The following is a 17,561-nucleotide window of genomic DNA, read 5'->3' as shown; positions in this document are numbered from 1 at the left end:
CTTCTCTACACTGTTTATTCTATTTAACCATTTGTCTACTCTTTTTTCAAGGTTTTTCACTTCTTTGCGATGGGTTCAAACATCCTCCTTTAGCTCAGAGAAGTTTGTTATTACCGATCATCTGAAGCCTTCTTCTCTCGACTGTCAAAGTATTTCTCCATCCAGTTTTGTTCCATTGCTGGCGAGGAGCTGAGTTCCTTTGGAGGAAAAGGGCACTCTGATTTTCAGAATTTTCAGCTTTTCCACTCTGGTTTCTCCCCATCTTTGTGGTTTTATCTACCTTTGGTCTTTGATGATGGTGACGTACAGACGGGGTTTTGGTGTGGATGTCCTTTCTGTTTGTTAGTTTTCCTTTTAACAGTCAGGACCCTCAGCTGCAGGTCTGTCAGAGTTTGCTGGAGGTCAACTCCAGACCCTGTCTGCGTGGGTATCACCATTGGAGGCTGCAGAAGAGCAAATGTTGCTGTCTGTTCCTTCCTCTGGAAGCTTCATCTCAGAGGGGCACCTGGCCTTATGAGGTGTCAGTCACCCCCCTACTGGGAGATGCCTCCAAGTTAGGCTACTCGGGGGTCAGGGACCCACTTGAGGAGGCAGTCTGTCCATTCTCAGATCTCACACTCCGTGCTGGGAGAACCACTACTCTCTTCAAAGCTGTCAGACAGGGACGTTTAAATCTGCAGAAGTTTCTGCTGCCTTTTGTTCAGCTGTGCCCTGCCCCTAGAGGTGGCGTCTACAGAGGCAGGCAGGCCTCCTTGAGCTGAGGTGGGCTCCACCCAGTCCGAGATTCCCAGCTGCTTTGTTTACCTACTCAAGCCTCAGCAATGGTGGAATGGTGGATGCCCCTTCCCCAGCCTCCTTCTTCGATCTCAGACTGCTGTGCTAGCAGTGAGCGAGGCTCCATGGGTGTGGGACCCTCCGAACCAGACGCGGGATATAATCACTTGGTGTGCCTTTTGCTAAGGTCATTGGAAGAGCGATGTATTAGGGTGGGAGTGTCTCAATTTTTCAGGTGCTGTCATGGCTTCCCTTTACTAGGAAAGGGAATTCCCCAATTAGGTGGGTGAGGCCATGCCCTGCTCTGCTCCGTGGGCTGCACCCACTTGGCTGGCAAGCCCCAGTGAGATGATCCTGGTACCTCAGTTGGAAATGTAGAAATCACCCGTCTTCTGCATTGTTAATGCTGGGAGCTGCAGACTGGAGCTGTTCCTATTCGGCCGTCTTGGCGCCACCCCTCGACCTTTTTATTAACTTGAACAATTCTTCTTTAGCCTGTTGGAAAAGCGATGTATTAGGGTGGAAGTGTCCCGATTTTCCAGGTGCTGTCTGTCACGGCTTCCCTTTGCTAGGAAAGGGAATTCCCTGACCCCTTGGCTTCCCAGGTAAGGTGATGCCCTGCCATGCTCCGTGGGCTGCACCCACTTGTCTGGCAAGCCCCAGTGAGATGAACCCGGTGCCTCAGTTGGAAATGTAGAAATCACCTGCCTTCTGTGTTGTTCACGCTGGTTGCTGCAGACTGGAGCTGTTCCTATTTGGCCATCTTGGCGCCACCCCTCGACCTTTTTATTAACTCGAACAACTCTTCTTTTGTCTACCTCAGAAGCAGGGAGAAAGCCAAAAGGAGAGAACTTTTGCTTGCCAGTATATTCCAGTAAAAACCACATCTCCTCCCTGTAGGTAGACATGTTGGGTCACATCTCTGTATCACTAGTTCCACATATCTGGGGAGGCCTCGGAATCATGGCAGGAGATGAAAGGCTCTTCTTACATGGTGGTGGCAAGAGAAAATGAGCACACATCTCTCTCTTCACAGCAGTCATCAGTGCTCTGACTCACACTAATGGATAATGGAGGAAGTTCACATTAGTACCTGGACTCATCCTGCTGTTATTTTGGTCACAGTGCTTTTCCTACCTCCTGAACCCAGACCTCAGAAAGACACTGTCAATGCTGGGATATGTAAGGCCTGCACATTTTCGCAATGTGCTTTCTTATGACTGTGGAATAAGTGATATTCACTGTCTGATGCAATCCTCCCACATGCTACAGAAACCATGGTAGCAGAACTCCAGAGGCATCTCCCCTGCAGCGTTACAACTTCCTGGGGGAAGAGTTCAGTTCATGAATGTGTTGTAATTTCTGTGAAGGGTATCTAAAGTCCTTAAAAACATCCATGAATGAATCCTTTCAACAGTACTTGGAAGGAAGTCAGGGACTTCACCATTAAAACTGAGCCAACACAGTAATGAAATTCAATGACCACCACAGGAGACATATGAATGCCTCAGGGCAGAACAAAGGCCAGCAGAATCAGCCAACAGCGGTTACTTCCATAAAATGCATTTACCTGAATAGGAACTTGAATGGTTTTCAAGGAATGACAGTCCCCTTCCAGAAAGAGTCATGTGTTCGTTATTCATCCAGTAACACTAAGAATCTAAATTTAAATTTTAGTTTAGTTTGGGATTGGTGCTGGACTTTAGGGAATAATCATATCAGGGCTGGATTATCCTAGTTAGTGATGATCTGAGGAAACATCGCATTTCTTCAGATGGAAGAAGGGAGCACCGGCAGCTTGCCTTTTCTGAAAGCTTTGATTACAGAAGTATAGGTCCCTGATGCTTAAAGGGACCTTACAGCATGTCTGATTCAACTGCCTTTTATAGGTGAAGAACTGATTGCTGTTAACCTGATAACATAGAAATTGCCTGCCCTATTTTGTGAAAAGCATCCTACTCTAGAAGTAGGAAATAATGGAGTAGGAACCTAGGCACTAAATTATAGTTGTTATATTATTAGGACAAAGTGTGTATGTCCACAGGACAGACAGAAATGGATGCTCTGGACCCCATCCACTTGCTTTCTATTTATTCCTGTGCCATTTTCTCATAAAAAGTGGATGGCCTCTTTAAGTTTCCTTTGGGGAATGTGTAAGTGCCTACAGATCTTTGTGTTCACATTAAAATATATTTTTTTGTTTTTACTTTTTGGAAAAATAACTTAAAGTCTGCTCAGAGACGACTCAATTTCTTCATTTAAAAAATGAGATAAGACACACTATTTTTAGATGGTATTTGTGACTTTCCAAATGGACAATGTAAAGTACTTTCAAAAACAGTGCTTTGTAAAAGAAACAGGTTATTCTATTTACTTTATGTACACATTCCATTTATTTCTTCAGCAAATATTTATGAAGCACTTACTAGCATGATCACAATTTCAGTTAAATAGTTGAGTACAGTAGTCCCCCCTTTTATCCATGGGTTCATTTTCCACATTATTCATTTTAAGTATTAGTTATTGTTAATATTTCACTGTGCCTAATTTATAAATTGAACTTTATCATATGTATGTACAGGTAAAAATAAAACACGCATACACAGGTTTCAGTACTATCCATGGTTTCAGTCATCCACTGGGGGTCTTAGAACATATCCCCTTGGATTAAAGTGAACTACTGTAATTAATTTCTTACTGCCTGTATCAGTCACTAGAATTCTAACTTTCTGGGAAAAGGTATTTCTTCTCTTTTGTTCTCTAATGCTCAGCACCCTGCGTGGCTGGCATTTAAAAGGCTAACAAATATTTGTCGAATGGATGGATGAATGCATGAATGAAAAACCAAATGAATAATGAAAACATAAGAGTATAATACACTTTAACACGTACTATATTGGGCTTGCATAGTACTATGGAAATTTATAGCAGGAGCATTTAAAGCCAGCCTTGACGGGGCTAATCTCCGGAAGAGCAATTAATCTTTTCAAAATCCGACTCTTGCAGGATACAGTCCCCCACTGGCCTGCCACTAGTTTAAAACGAATTATTTTCTGTGAAACATCAAGATCGTGCCAATATTAGGGCATCAATAAGATTGGTTGAATGAGTCAAAGGCCTGCGCGGACAAGTCCAATTAGAACACCTCTGGCTAAAAGCCAGAATGAATGAAAGGGTTCATTCCTTGGTGTAGACGCAGAACTGGGACTGAAAATCTGCCCCAAGCCTCCACGTAGACTTTGGCTCCACCTGCAGCAGCGGCGCCCTAGTCACGTGACCCGGGCCAGCCCTCCCTAGGCGCCTGGGCCAGCCTGCGCCTGCGCAGTACTCCGAGACAGCGGACCCGTGTCAGTGACAGCTTCCGGTTTGGTTTCTCCGCCTTCTGCTTGGCTAGAGCTATTGGGGCTCGGCGGCGGCCGCAGTGGGGTGGAGGGGGCAGGGCGTGGTGAGGTAAGGTGAGTGCAGTAGTGGGGTTCCCCGGAGCCATGGCCTGCTCCATTGTCCAGTTCTGCTACTTCCAGGACCTCCAGGCCGCCCGGGACTTCCTCTTTCCTCACCTGCGGGAGGAGATCCCCAGCGGCGCCTTGCGGAGGGACCCCAGTAAGTGCCTCTCACCTCTCCGTTCCTTCCCCCGTCACCCGCGGCCTCTGCTCGGCGGGTTCGGGTCTCCTACTCGCTCTGCGCCTCCTGCCTCTGCCCTCTGGACCCCCAGTTCTTCCCGTGCCTCCCCTCTGTTCCGGGATGAACTCCTGCCCACCTCGTCCTGAAGCCCCATTTGTGTTGTCTTCCTCTCGACCCAGCTATTCTCCTCAGCCCCTCCGATCCCTGGCCCAAAACTGCGTCTCGTTTCCTCTCGCCTCTGCCTATCACCACTTCCTCCCTCCCCCCTCCCCCCACATTCCTAGCTTTCTCTCTAAGTATCTTCTCCGTCTCCCATCTTCAGCCTGGGGTCGTCCCTTGTTTCATGTTGCCTGCTCCGTGATCGCATCCTCCCCGTTCCTTGCCACATGTCAGCGCTCCACTCTGGTATTGCCCCAGCGCCCACTCTTCCATCCCGGGGACTGTGGCCTTCTGCCACCTCCCGTTCCGAAAGTGTTGATCATCCCCCCACACTCTCCCTTCTTTCATCCGCGTTTCCCCCATTCAGATTTTGAGAACAAATGGCTGACTGACAAATGAGTGACTCTTAAGGTGGTAAGAGTCTCTCAAAGAAGGAAAATAACCTGTCGGGAAGTGAACGAGAATCTACATTAGGAACTAAAATTACAGTGACATAGCCAAGAAAGGTTAATTTGCTTTATTGGGATGAGAAGCCTTCCACCTATTTTTATCATCAAAGTGTTAAATAAGCCTTTCCCCACGTAGTATAAAGTTCCAAGGCTGGTTTCTTAGATACTACATAGGCTCTCAGAATTTCCTACATTTCATCTTTTGAAAGGGTGTGCCTTGTGTTTTATTTTATTTTTGCATTTCCAACATGAAGCACGTTTGGCTTTGTAGTACAGTGTTCTCACTCTGTGCTATGCCGGAACGGTGATATAAGGCCCACTAAGCTCTTCTCCCTTTAAAAAAAAATTTAGAAGATATCAAATCAAACCCATCTGTGAATGATTACATACTCTGTGCCAGTCATTGGTGCTACAAACCAAATAAGGTTGGTGGACCCTGCCTCTAGGAACTTATGGTTTACAGACAAATCACTAACTTCCATTCAATGTGATTGAGATAGATGTGAGGCATTTTCTTCAAGTGGTGATACTTAAGCCTACCTTTGAAGTACTAGTTAGAGGAGTAAAGGAGCGGTAATAGCATGTGCAGAGGAAGGACTGAAATGGCATGGTATTTAGAGAACTAAGAAAAGCTGAGTGGCTAGAGACGAGGATGGGAGAGGAAGAATTGGGGCAATGAGGCAGTAATAGTGATAAGGAGCTAGACCATGAGAAGCCCTGTGAAAGTTGTGGCGTTTCTCTGAAAGTTTAAGTAGAGAAATGACATTGTCAGATTTGTACTTAATGTAATCAACAACGTTTGTTGAAGACCCGTAATGTGCTCTGGTAGCAAAGTGGAGGAGAGATTGGAAGAAGGGAAATGGATTGGGAAGCTCTTCCAGTAATCCAAGCAAGAAATGATATGAGCTTGAATTAAGAACCTTAGCAGGATGAAGATGAAGGACTAGATTAGAAAGACATAAAGGAGTTAGAATCTGCAGGACCTTCTGAAGGTCTGGTGATGGGCATTGTAACTAGTAAGTGAGGGGGAGTTTAGGAAGTCTTTGGCTTGTGGTTTGGACAAGTGTATATAATAAGAGAATAAAGGATACAGATTTTCAACCTTTCGCATTTTAAATGTTTACAGTATGTCCAAGTAAGGACATCTGGTTGAACACCAGATATAGATAGTCTAAACAGTAGGGAGTACTGGGCCAGAGACGTTAATTGGGGAGCTAACAGCAAAAACTGTAAATTCAGTCTCAAAGATTATGTATGTTGTGAAATGCACTGAGTACTAAAGCTGTAAACTTAGAGGAGCACTGGTGTTTAAAAGTCAAGTAGAGGTTACTGGGAAGAAGACTGAGAAGGAGTAAAAGAAAGAGGAAAATCAGGTGAGAGTAAGGCCCTTGGAGCTGAGGAAGGTGAGAACTTGATGAAGGCGAGGAATAGTCAGCAGTTTTGCAAATGCAGCAGAGGTCAGGTAAGAAAAGGATAGAAAAGTGCTCATTGGTTTTGGGAAGGTGGAAGTAACTTGGACCTTAGGACAGTTTCAGTAGGATAGTGGAGGCAGAAAGCATATTTATAGGATAAGGGGTTAAAAAGTGAAGTATACTATTTCAAGGAGCTTGGCTGTGAAGGATAGCAGATGCAGGATTGTAGATAGGGAATGTAGAAAAAAGGAACAAATTTTCTTTATCCCTCTACCACTCTCCTGGTCCAGGCCATGATCTTTTCTCAACCTGGGCTATGATATGATATGTCTTCTTCTAGCAGATCTTCCTGCTTTCACTCTTGGTTTCCCATAATAATTCTCAACAGTAGGTAGAGTGAGCTTTTAAGACATAATTTAGATCAAAACATTGCCTTTTTTCTTTTTTTTTTTTTTTTTTTTTTTTTTTTGATATGAGGTCTCACTCTGTTGCCCAAGCTGGAGTGCGGTGGCATGATCTTGGCTCACTGCAACCTCCACCTCCCGGGTTCAAGCAATTCTTCCGTCTCAGCCTCCCAAGTAGCTGGGACTACAGGCATGCGCCACCATGCCCGGCTAATATTTGTATTTTTAGTAGAGATGGGGTTTCACTATGTTGGCCAGGCTGATCTTGAACTCCTGACCTTGTGATCCACCTGCCTCAGCCTCCCAAAGTGCTGGGATTACAGTCATGAGCCACCGCACCCAGCTTAACATTGCCCTGTTTATAACCCTGTATGGTTTTTGATTTCACTTAACATAAAATCCAAAGTTCTTAAATGGTGTATAAGGCCCTTGAGACTCTGCTTCCTGCCATTTCTTGGACCTTATACACCTCTCCTCTTATTTCTTATGCTTCAGATACTCTTTTTTGTTGTTAAACCAGCCAACCACATTTGTGGCTGAGGTTTTTGCCCTCACTGTTGTCTATGCCTTGGATGCCTTTTGCAGATCTTTGCATGCTAGTTGCATCTTGTCATTCAAGTCTCAGCTCAAATGTCAACTCAGGGCAGCCTTTTCTGACCACCTGATCTAAAGTAGTCAATACAACCCCCTTGTTCCCACTTGTTATTGTCCGTCATATCATCCTGTTTATTTTCATCATTATATCTATACTGTCCAGTATGGTAACCTGTAGGCACATGTGTTTATTGAGCCTTTGAAATGTGGCCAGTGCAACTGAGGAACTGAATTTTTAAAATTCAAGTTAATTTTAATTAATTTATATTTAAGTAGCCAAATGTGGCTAATGGCTATAATATAGTATGGCACAATTATAGGTGCTAAAACTCAGGTATATACAGATTGAATATGTGTCCAACTTACACAGGCAGTTGGGGATATAAATATACCCCAAACATCTAGATTAATTTGCACTATACCTATAGATTTACAAATACGGTTTAATGTACTACTCTTCTAAATCAAATTCTTGAGTTTGTGTATGTTGATATTATTGTGGCTATGATCAATTCACGTAGAAAATGAACAGAATGGACCTCTTCACCAGTGAGGCCCTTTGCAAAACCTGTACAGATGATCTCAGACTTATGATGGTTTGGCTTCCAATTTTTTAGCTTTACAGTAATGTGAAAGCAATGTGTACTTTGTAGAAACCATACTTCAAGTTTTGCACCTCGATCTTTTCCAGAGCTAGTGATACAATGGGTAAGATACTCTTTTGTGATGCTGGGTAGCAGCAGCAAATATGAGAGACTGTACTCTACAGTGTACAGTATTCAAGAAATTACATGAGATATTTTCAACACTTCCTTATAAAATAGACTTTGTGTTAGAAGATTTTGCCCAACTATAGGCTAATGTAAGTGTTCTGAGCACTTTTAAGATAGGCTAGGCCAAGCCGTAATATAAAGAGTTTTGAACGTAAACTTTTGTACAGTGAAATTTTACAGATAAAAAATGAAATTAGCAGAGCAGGTAAATGGGACCTGACTTAAACTGCTGATGGTATTTGCCTTTGCTTTTCTTCACTTTATTTATTAATGTTATAAATGTTTATTGGGAAGCAGAAATCATGAGATCATCTTAAAATTTTTTAGCTGATATAATTTCTTAACCCAGCTCATCTCTAGAGGATATGTAAAAACATAAAACACCCCAATTACTTGTGAATTATAGAGGTGTATCAGTTGGTTTAAAAGTACTTTTATTGGGCTGAGCTCTTGGAAGACTGAGGTCCTAGGGTCACAGGCATCATGGACCAATCTAAAGAAAACTACATTTCAGGGCCTGTTAAGGCTACATCTCCAGTTGGAGGTCCAAAACATGTTCTCGTGACTCAGCAATTTCCTTGTCAGAATCCATTACCTGCAAATAGTGGCCAGGCTCAGTGGGTCTTGTGTCCTTCAAATTCTTCCCAGCGTGTTCCTTTGCAAGCCCAAAAGCTTGTCTCCAGTCACAAGCCAGTTCAGAATCAGAAACAGAAGCAATTGCAGGCAACCAGTGTACCTCATCCTGTCTCCAGGCCACTGAATAACACCCAAAAGAGCAAGCAGCCCCCACTGTCGGCACCTGAAAATAATCCTGAGGAGGAACTGGCATCAAAACAGAAAAATGAAGAATCAAAAAAGAGGCAATGGGCTTTGGAAGACTTTGAAATTGGTCACCTTCTGGGTAAAGGAAAGTTTGGTAATGTTTATTTGGCAAGAGAAAAACAAAGCAAGTTTATTCTGGCTCTTAAAGTGTTATTTAAAGTTCAGCTGGAGAAAGCAGGATTGGAGCATCAACTCAGAAGAGAAGTAGAAATACAGTCCTACCTTCAACATCCTGATATAATCAGACTGTATGGTTATTTCCATGATGCCACCAGAGTCTACCTAATTCTGGAATATACACCACTTGAAACAGTCAATAGAGAACTTCAGAAACTTTCGAAGTTTGATGAGCAGAGAACTGCTACTTATATCACAGAATTGGCCAATGCCCTGTCTTACTGTCATTCAAAGACAGTTATTCATAGAGACATTAAGCCAGAGAACTTACTTCTTGGATCAGCTGGATAGCTTAACATTGCAAATTTTGGGTGGTCAGTACATGCTCCATCTTCCGGGAGGACCACTCTCTGTGGCACCCTGGACTACCTGCCCCCCGAAATGATTGAAGGTCGGATGCATGATGAGAAGGTGGATCTCTGGAGCCTTGGAGTTCTTTGCTATGAATTTTTAGTTGGGAAGCCTCCTTTTAAGGCAGACACATACCAAGAGACCTACAAAAGAATATCATCAGTTGAGAATTCACATTCCCTGACTTTGTAACAGAGGGAGCCAGGGACCTCATTTCAAGACTGTTGAAGTATAATCCCAGCCAGAGGCTAGTGCTCAGAGAAGTACTTGAATACCCCTGGATCACAGCAAATTCATCAAAACCATCAAATTGCCAAAACAAAGAACCAACTAGCAAACATTCTTAGGAATCGTGTGGGGGGAGAAATCCTTGAGCCAGTGCTGCCGTATAACCTGTCAGGAACATGCTACTGAGATTTATTTTACCATTGACTGCTGCCCTCAATCTAGAACACTACAAGAAATATTTGTTTTACTGAGCAGGTGTGCCTTGACCTCCCTACTCAGAAAACTCCACATCAATAAACATGACACTCTGAAGTGAAAGTAGCCACGAGAATTGTGTTAACTGGTTCATAACCTGGAGGAAAGGTTCGACTGCAGCCACCCCATCAGCCTGTGCCAGGCATGGTGTCCTCCCAGGAGGCAAATCCAGAGTCTGGCTGTGGGGAAAGTGACCACTTTGCCCTGACTCAATCGGCTAAGGAGCTGTCCAATAACCTTCCAAGTACCTGAGTGTGTAACTTATTGGGTTTACCAAACCTAGTAAAACTGTTGGAATGAGTATGTGATTCTTTTTAAGTATGAAAATAAAGATATTTGTACAGAAAAAAAAATTACTTTTATTTTAATGTGGACAGCTGCTAGAGATACAGTGCTACTACTCTCTTCTATATTTGAATTATCAAGGTATGACTTTGTTACTTTGTATATTTAATTACAAAAGAAGACTGTCCTCTATAGCTTTAAAAGATGCTGAGCCCTACCCTTTCCCAATGTTTGCATTAATGACGACTGTTAATAATTGTTTTTATACGGTGGTGGGTGCATGTAGTCCCAGCTACTCGGGAGGATGAAGCTGGAGAATGGCATGAACCCAGGAGGCGGAGCTTGCAGTGAGCCAAGAACCCACCACTGCACTCCAGCCTGGGCGACAGAGCGAGACTCCATCTCAAGCAAAACAAAACAAAACAAAACAAAAACAAAAAACAGAAAACAAAAAAGAATTGTTTTTATAAAGTAAATACTATCTACTTAAGACATGAAGTCTGGTCTTACTGCTTTGTGGCTTTTTTGTTTGTTTTGTTTTTGTTTTTTGGAGACAGGGCCTCACTCTGTTGCCTAGGCCAGAGTGCAGTGGCGTGATCATAGTTCACTGCAGCCTCAAACTCCTGGATTCAAGGGATCCTCCCACCTCAGTCTCCTGTGTTACTAGGACTGCAAGTACGCACCACCATGCCCAGATAATTTTTTCAGTTTTTATTGAGATGAGGTCTTACTGTGTTGCCCAAGCTGGTCTTGAACTCCTGGGCTTAAGTGATCCTCCCACCTGGACTCCCAAAGTGCTGGAATTATAGGCATGATCCACTCTCCCTGGTTTATTACTTTGAAATTGCAGGGATGGGTAGAGTATAGGTACCCACTTTATGGGTCCCCAGTTAACCTACAGTGACGTAATTTCCAATGACTAGACCAGAACTTTCTGAAATTTACAGTTGAGTTGGGCAAACATATAAATAAATAAATAAATAAATAAATAAATAAATAAATAAATAAATACATGAACAGAGAGGGAGAGCCAGAATAGTTGGAGATAATTTGGGTATTATAATATTGTAGATTTCTTGATTTACCTAATAGTAAAATAATTTCTTGTTGACATACTAAAAATGTAGAACAGCTCTCCTTCTTGCCTCTTTTACCAACCAGAATATAAAGCAAGTAGGGAATTATGTTGAAATAATCAATTCATGTTTTTAAGCAATCTCTGAGAAAAATGTGCTTTTTTTAGGATAACCTAAAATCATAGAATCACTTTACATAATGGAATATCACAAAGGATATGAAATACTCTATTTTTTATATGTAGTAAAAATATTTTCTCTAGTTTGAGATCATACTAGGAGAGAAAATAATCTGAAAATAGAACATTTGTAGAAATTTAAGAAAATATATAGTTATTGGGTTTCTTTAAAATTGGAAGAGGATCATACAGATACAATTTTACCAGTGAGGAAATTGAGATTTGAGTGTTCTTCAATTTCTTCATTCAGCTAATATTTATTGAGCATCCACTATGTTCTAAGCACAAAATTAGTTAAAAGGTAAATAAAATATGTCCCTCAAGCAATTTTCAGCTAATAAAAGAAGATACATATGTGAAACAATTGTCAGGGGTGTTATGCTATGATATGGCACACGATGGGGGAGAAGGAGTGTTGGTCTAGTCTATCCAGGAAACCCAGAAAGTCTTCATATAGGAGGTGATATTTTCACATTAATAGTTTAAAGGTGTCCATCAGATGGAGAGAAGATAGACAACAGATGTGAAACAGTATGGGATTCAGAAAGCTGCAAATAGTAAATTGTGGTGGGAGGGTGGGATATGATAAGAGATAAAATAGAAGAGGTTGGTGAAGGAGTTTAGATTCTATTCAGTAGCAGGGTCTTTAGATTGAAGTAAGAGTACCTTAGGATCGTGGAAATTTTTAAAGGTTGCTTGGGAACAGATGATTTTAAGTAAATCATTTTCCACATGTACCTGTGAAAGTGCCTACTGTCCCACCCCACCTTCTACCACTTTACCTCTGACACGTTTGTAGTCTTATTATAGTAAGTTGTTTCAAGGTGTAAAAAAACCTTCCCATTTAATCAAAGTGTTGTGAATTCCTCCATTCATTTAATTACGGGTTTTCCAATTTTACTTTTTGTTTAATTATCAAGATATATAGTACATTTATGTTGTTTTCCTCATTTATTTACTTATAATAATTGCAATAACTCAAGCAAGAAGAAAATTGTTCATACTTAAGAGTCTTATGATTACAGGAAAATGTTTTCTCAATTCATATCCTTTTTTGCAGAGAAAGTTTTGTACTGATAATAAAAATCTATGTTTATTAGAATAGCATTCTGTGGAGGAAATAGAATAGAAATAAGTATTTAAGGAGAATGAAGGACTTGTAAAAACTGTTGAGAAGATCAGCATTTTTTTTTTAATGGATGTTGGGTATCATTTCCCTATAGTGTTTAGAATCCACTAAGTTTTAAAAAATAATAGTTTTATTTTAAAATGTGCATGTTTATAGTATAACTGAAACTACATATTTTTTGCAAGGGATACATACTAAAAAATTGTTTTGGGGCATATATGAACAAAAAATTTGAAGGCCATTCTCCTGTAAGGCTCAGTGATTCCCAATCTTTTTTTTTTTCTTTTTTTTTTGTTGGCATAATAGCGTACATTAAAAAAAAAAAAAAAAAAAAAAAAAAAAAAAAAAAAAAAAAGACATATGGACCCCAAACAGCTAAAACAATTTTGGAAAAGAAGGAAAAAGTTAGAAGATTCACACTTTCTGATTTCAAAGCATATTGCAAATATGCTCAATAACAACAACAAAACTCAAACTGTATGATACTGGCATAAAGACAAACAAACCAATGGAATGGAATAGATAGCTAATATGGTCAAGATGATCTTCAGCAAGTGTACGAGGAGCATTCTTTGGGGGAAAAGACAGCTTCTTCAACATGTGATGTTAGAGGAAATGACTATCCATATGCAAAAGAATGAAATTGAATCCTTACACCATATACAATAATTAAATAAAGACCTAAATGCAGCACGTAACACTAAAACTTCTAGAAGAAAACATAGGAGAAAAGCTTCATGACATTGGACTTGCATGCTTTTGGCTATGACACCAAAAGCATAGGCAGCAGAAGCAAAAGTGGACAAATGGGGCTACACTAAGCTTAAAAACTTTGTGCATCAAAGGACACAACAGGGTGAAAAGGCAGCTTTCAAAATGGGAGAAAATATTTGCAAATCATGTATCTGATATGGGATTAATATCTAGAATATATAAAGAATTCCTGCAGCTCAATAACAACAACAAAAAATCAACCCTATTTAAAATGAGCAAAGGACTTAAGTATACATTTCTTCAAGGATGGTATACAGATGACTAAAAAGAATATGAAAAGATGCTCAACATCGCTAATCATCAGAGTGATGCAAACCAAAACATAATGAAATGTTACACTTATTAGAAATGGCTACTATCAAAAAAACCAAAGTAACAGGATATGGTGAGGATGTGGAGAATTAGAAACTTTTGTGCACTGTTGGTGGGATAATAAGATGGTACAACCACTATGGAAAAAATATAGAGTTCCTCAAAAATTTTTTAAAAATTATATGATCCAGTAATCTCACTTCAGGGTATATATACAAAAGAATTAAAAGCAGGGTCTTGAAGAGATGTTTGCACACCTGTGTTCATAGACAGTTCACAGTAGCCAAGAGGTTGGAAGCAACCCAAATGCCCATCGATGGAGGAATGGATAAACAAAATGTGGTATTATACACACAGTGGAATACTGTTTAGCCATTAAAATCAAGGAAATATCACATGCTATAACATTAATGAATCTTGTTAAATTATGCTAAGTGAAATATGCCAGTCACAAAAAGACAGCTTCTGTATGATTCCACTTACGTGAGAAAGCTAAAGTAGTAATTTATAGAAACAAAAAATAAAATGGTGGTTACCAGAGGCTGAGGGAAGGGAGAACGGGAATTGTTTCATGATACAGAGTTTCAGATTTGCAAGATGAAGTTCTGGAGATCTTTTATTTATTTATTTATTTTTTATTTTTTTACAACATTGTGAGTACACTTAACACTACTGAACTGTCCACTTAAAATGGTTAAGATGATACTTTTTTTTTTTTTTTCTTGAGACGGAGTCTTGCTCTGTCGCCGAGGCTGGAGTGCAGTGGCGTGATCTCCGCTCACTGCAAGCTCTACCTCCTGGGTCCACGCCATTCTCCTCCCTCAGCCTCCCGTGTAGCTGGGACTACAGGTGCCTGCCACCACGCCTGGCCAATTTTTTTTTTTTTTGTACTTTATTAGTAGAGACGGGGTTTCACCATTTTAGCCAGGATGGTCTCGATCTCCTGACCTTGTGATCTGCCTGCCTTGGCCTCCCAAAGTGCTGGGACTACAGACGTGAGCCACTGCATCTGGCCTATGTGTGTGTGTGTGTTTTTTTTTTTTAACCAAAATACAAAATGTCAGTCAATTAGATTGATAATAGATTATTTAAAAATGTGACAAAGCTGCTTATGATGGAAAGTGACATAGTTCCAATAGCTCCAGGCCCTACCTGACTGCTTTTACTGCTAAAATGATCAATATCTTGGCTCACCTGTAACCCATTTACAGCATACTAAGAATCTCTGCTATGGGCAGAGGGTAGCCATTGATGGTTTTAAGTAAAAGTATAGCAAAAGTATTTTAAGATTTGAGTTTTAAACAGATATATTTGGTAGCTGTGAAGAGAATAGATTGGGCAGTTCAAAGCTAGAGGCAGGTGACCATTAGATAGATAGTTGTAGAAGTCCAAGTTAGAGCCCATAAAGGCAGAACTAAGGTAATAGCAATGGCAATGGAGTTTGAGACTATTAGAATTTGAGCTGAGAAATAGGATAGCCAGACAAATATTTTAGAGACATTTCTTTGTCAGCAAAGAGAAGAATGGATGGGAGTGATGGGTAAAGTGGAAGTAGAGTGACCAGTTAGGAGGCTCTTGCAGTATTCCAAAGGAGGAGATTATCTTTTCCTTAGCATGGTTTTCCTAAGAGGTTATTTTAGAGTATACGCAGTGACAATCCTGGAAGTATGACAAGTAGTTTTGAATGAGTACTATGCTTAATACAATTTGGGGCTATTGAGACCTTAAATGAAGAGTGAGTAAGTTGTTGAACCTTCCTCATAGAGAATTCTTGAAACTCCTAAGTATCTGCTGTGACCATATCTTGCCTTTAAAAAGGAGAGCAGAAATGGTCCCTTGAACATAGATTGCTTTTCTTTGTACAAAGTGAGTCTAAGTCTCACATATAAGTTCCCCAGAAGACAGAATCTCATCAGGTCAAGAGAGTAGACATTACTTATTATCACATTGCCCCCTACTTTTTTTAAGGTCTGTGAAATCAGACATAAAAGCCACCACCTGACTACTTATACTCTACCTTTCAGATGTTAAAACCTCAGTACTGTGCTATCTAACATGGTAGCCACTGGCCACATATGGCTATTTACATTTACGTTTAAATCAATAGTAATTAAATTTTAAAAAATTCAGGCCCTCAGTCACAGTGGCTACATTTGAAGTGCTCAAGCCACATGTTACTAGTGGCTACCATATTGAGCAGCACAGATATAGAATACTTCCATTATTACAGAAAGCTCTCTTGGAAGTATTGCCTTAGTGAGACTTTCTTCTTCAACTTTTAAGTTCAGGGATGCATGTGAAGGATAGGCAGGTTTGTTATATATGTAACTGTGTGCCATGGTGGTTTGCGGCACAGATCACCCCATCACCCAGGTATTAATCCTAGCATCCATTAGCTATTCTTCCTAATGTTCTCTCTCCCCACTCCATTCCACCAGGCCCCAGTGTGTTTTGTTCTTTGTTCTCCCCCATGTGTCCGTGTGTTCTCATCATTCAGCTCCTACTTATAAGTGAGAACATATGGTGTCTGTTTTTCTGTTCCCGCATTAGTTTGCTGAGGATAATGACCTCCAACTCCATCCATGTCCCTGCAAAGGACATAATCTTGTTCCTTTTTGTGGATGCATAGTATTCCAGGGTGTATATGTACCACATTTTTCTTTATCCAGTCTATCATTGATGGGCATTTAAGTTGATTCTATGTCTTTACTATTGTGAATGTGCTGCAGTCAACATATGTGGGCATGTATCTTTATAAAAGAATTATTTTTATTCCTTTGGGTGTATATCCAGTAATGGGATTGCTGGACCAAAAGGTATTTCTGCCTCTATGTCTTTGAGGAATCACCACACTGTCTTCCCAAATGGTTGAACTAATTTACACTCCCACCAACAGTATAAAAGCATTCCTTTTTCTCTGCAACCTCGCAAGCATCTGTTGTTTTTTGACTTTTTAACAGTAGTCATTCTAACTGGCACAAGATGATATCTCAATGTGGTTTTGATTTGCATTTCTGCAATGATTAGTGATATTGAGCTTTTTTTCAATATGTTTTTTGGCCGCATGTATGTCTTCTTTTGAGAAGTGCCTGTTCATGTCCTTTGCCCGTTCATGTCCTTTGCCCAGTTTATAATGTCGTTGCTTGTTTTTTTTTTTTTTTTTTTTTTGTAAATTTGTTTAAGTTCCTTGTAGACTCTGGATATTAGACTTTTGTCAGATGGATAGATAGAAAAAATTTTCTCCTGTATGTTATCAGTTCACTCTGATGATAGTTTCTTTTGCTGTGCAGAAGCTCTTTAGTTTAATTAGATCCCATTTGTCAATTTTTGCTTTTGTTGTAATTGCTTTTGGCATTTTCATCATGAAATCTTTGCCTATGCCTATGTCCTGAATGGTATTGCTAGATTTTCTTCTAAGTTTTGGGTTTTACCTTGAAGTATTTAATCCATCTTGAGTTAAATTTTGTATATGTTGTAAGGAAGGGGTCCAGTTTCAATTTTCTGCATATGGCTAGCCAGTACTCCCACCACCATTTATTAAATAGGGAGTCCTTCCCCCATTACTTGTTTTTGTCAAATTTGTCGAAGATCACAGGATTGTAGGTAAGGGCCTTATTTCTGAGTTCTCTGTTCTGTTCCATTGGTGTATGTATCTGTTCTTATACCGGTACTATGCTGTTTTGGTTACTGTAGCCTTGTAGTATAGTTTGAAGTCAGGTAGCATGATGCCTCCAGCTTTGTTCTTTTGGCTTAGGATTGTCTTGGCAATGCAGGCTCTTTTTTGGTT

General features: G+C 40.5%; 1 protein-coding gene and 1 pseudogene across 2 annotated transcripts in view; both read left to right on the top strand.

Annotated features, from left to right (window-relative positions):
• Nucleotides 1-4,169: 4,169 nt before the first annotated feature.
• The window catches only part of LOC105493490 (RAB3 GTPase activating non-catalytic protein subunit 2), a 121,273-nt gene continuing 107,881 nt past the window's right edge, over nt 4,170-17,561 (top strand). Inside the window, exon 1 of one of the 2 annotated variants that reach the window (XM_071080927.1) lies at nt 4,170-4,374. In XM_071080927.1, the coding sequence (XP_070937028.1) occupies nt 4,260-4,374 (115 nt within the window). In that variant the 5' untranslated portion in view covers nt 4,170-4,259. The remainder of the gene's footprint in view (nt 4,375-17,561) is intronic. The other variant, XM_071080928.1, reaches the window with a different exon arrangement.
• LOC139358875 (aurora kinase A-like) lies at nt 4,387-16,876 on the top strand (annotated as a pseudogene).

This window comes from Macaca nemestrina, chromosome 1 (assembly GCF_043159975.1).
Source record: "Macaca nemestrina isolate mMacNem1 chromosome 1, mMacNem.hap1, whole genome shotgun sequence".
Taxonomy (NCBI): domain Eukaryota; kingdom Metazoa; phylum Chordata; class Mammalia; order Primates; family Cercopithecidae; genus Macaca; species Macaca nemestrina.
The sequence above is the reverse complement of the archived record's forward strand: the minus strand, read 5'-3'. Positions and strand labels throughout refer to the sequence as shown.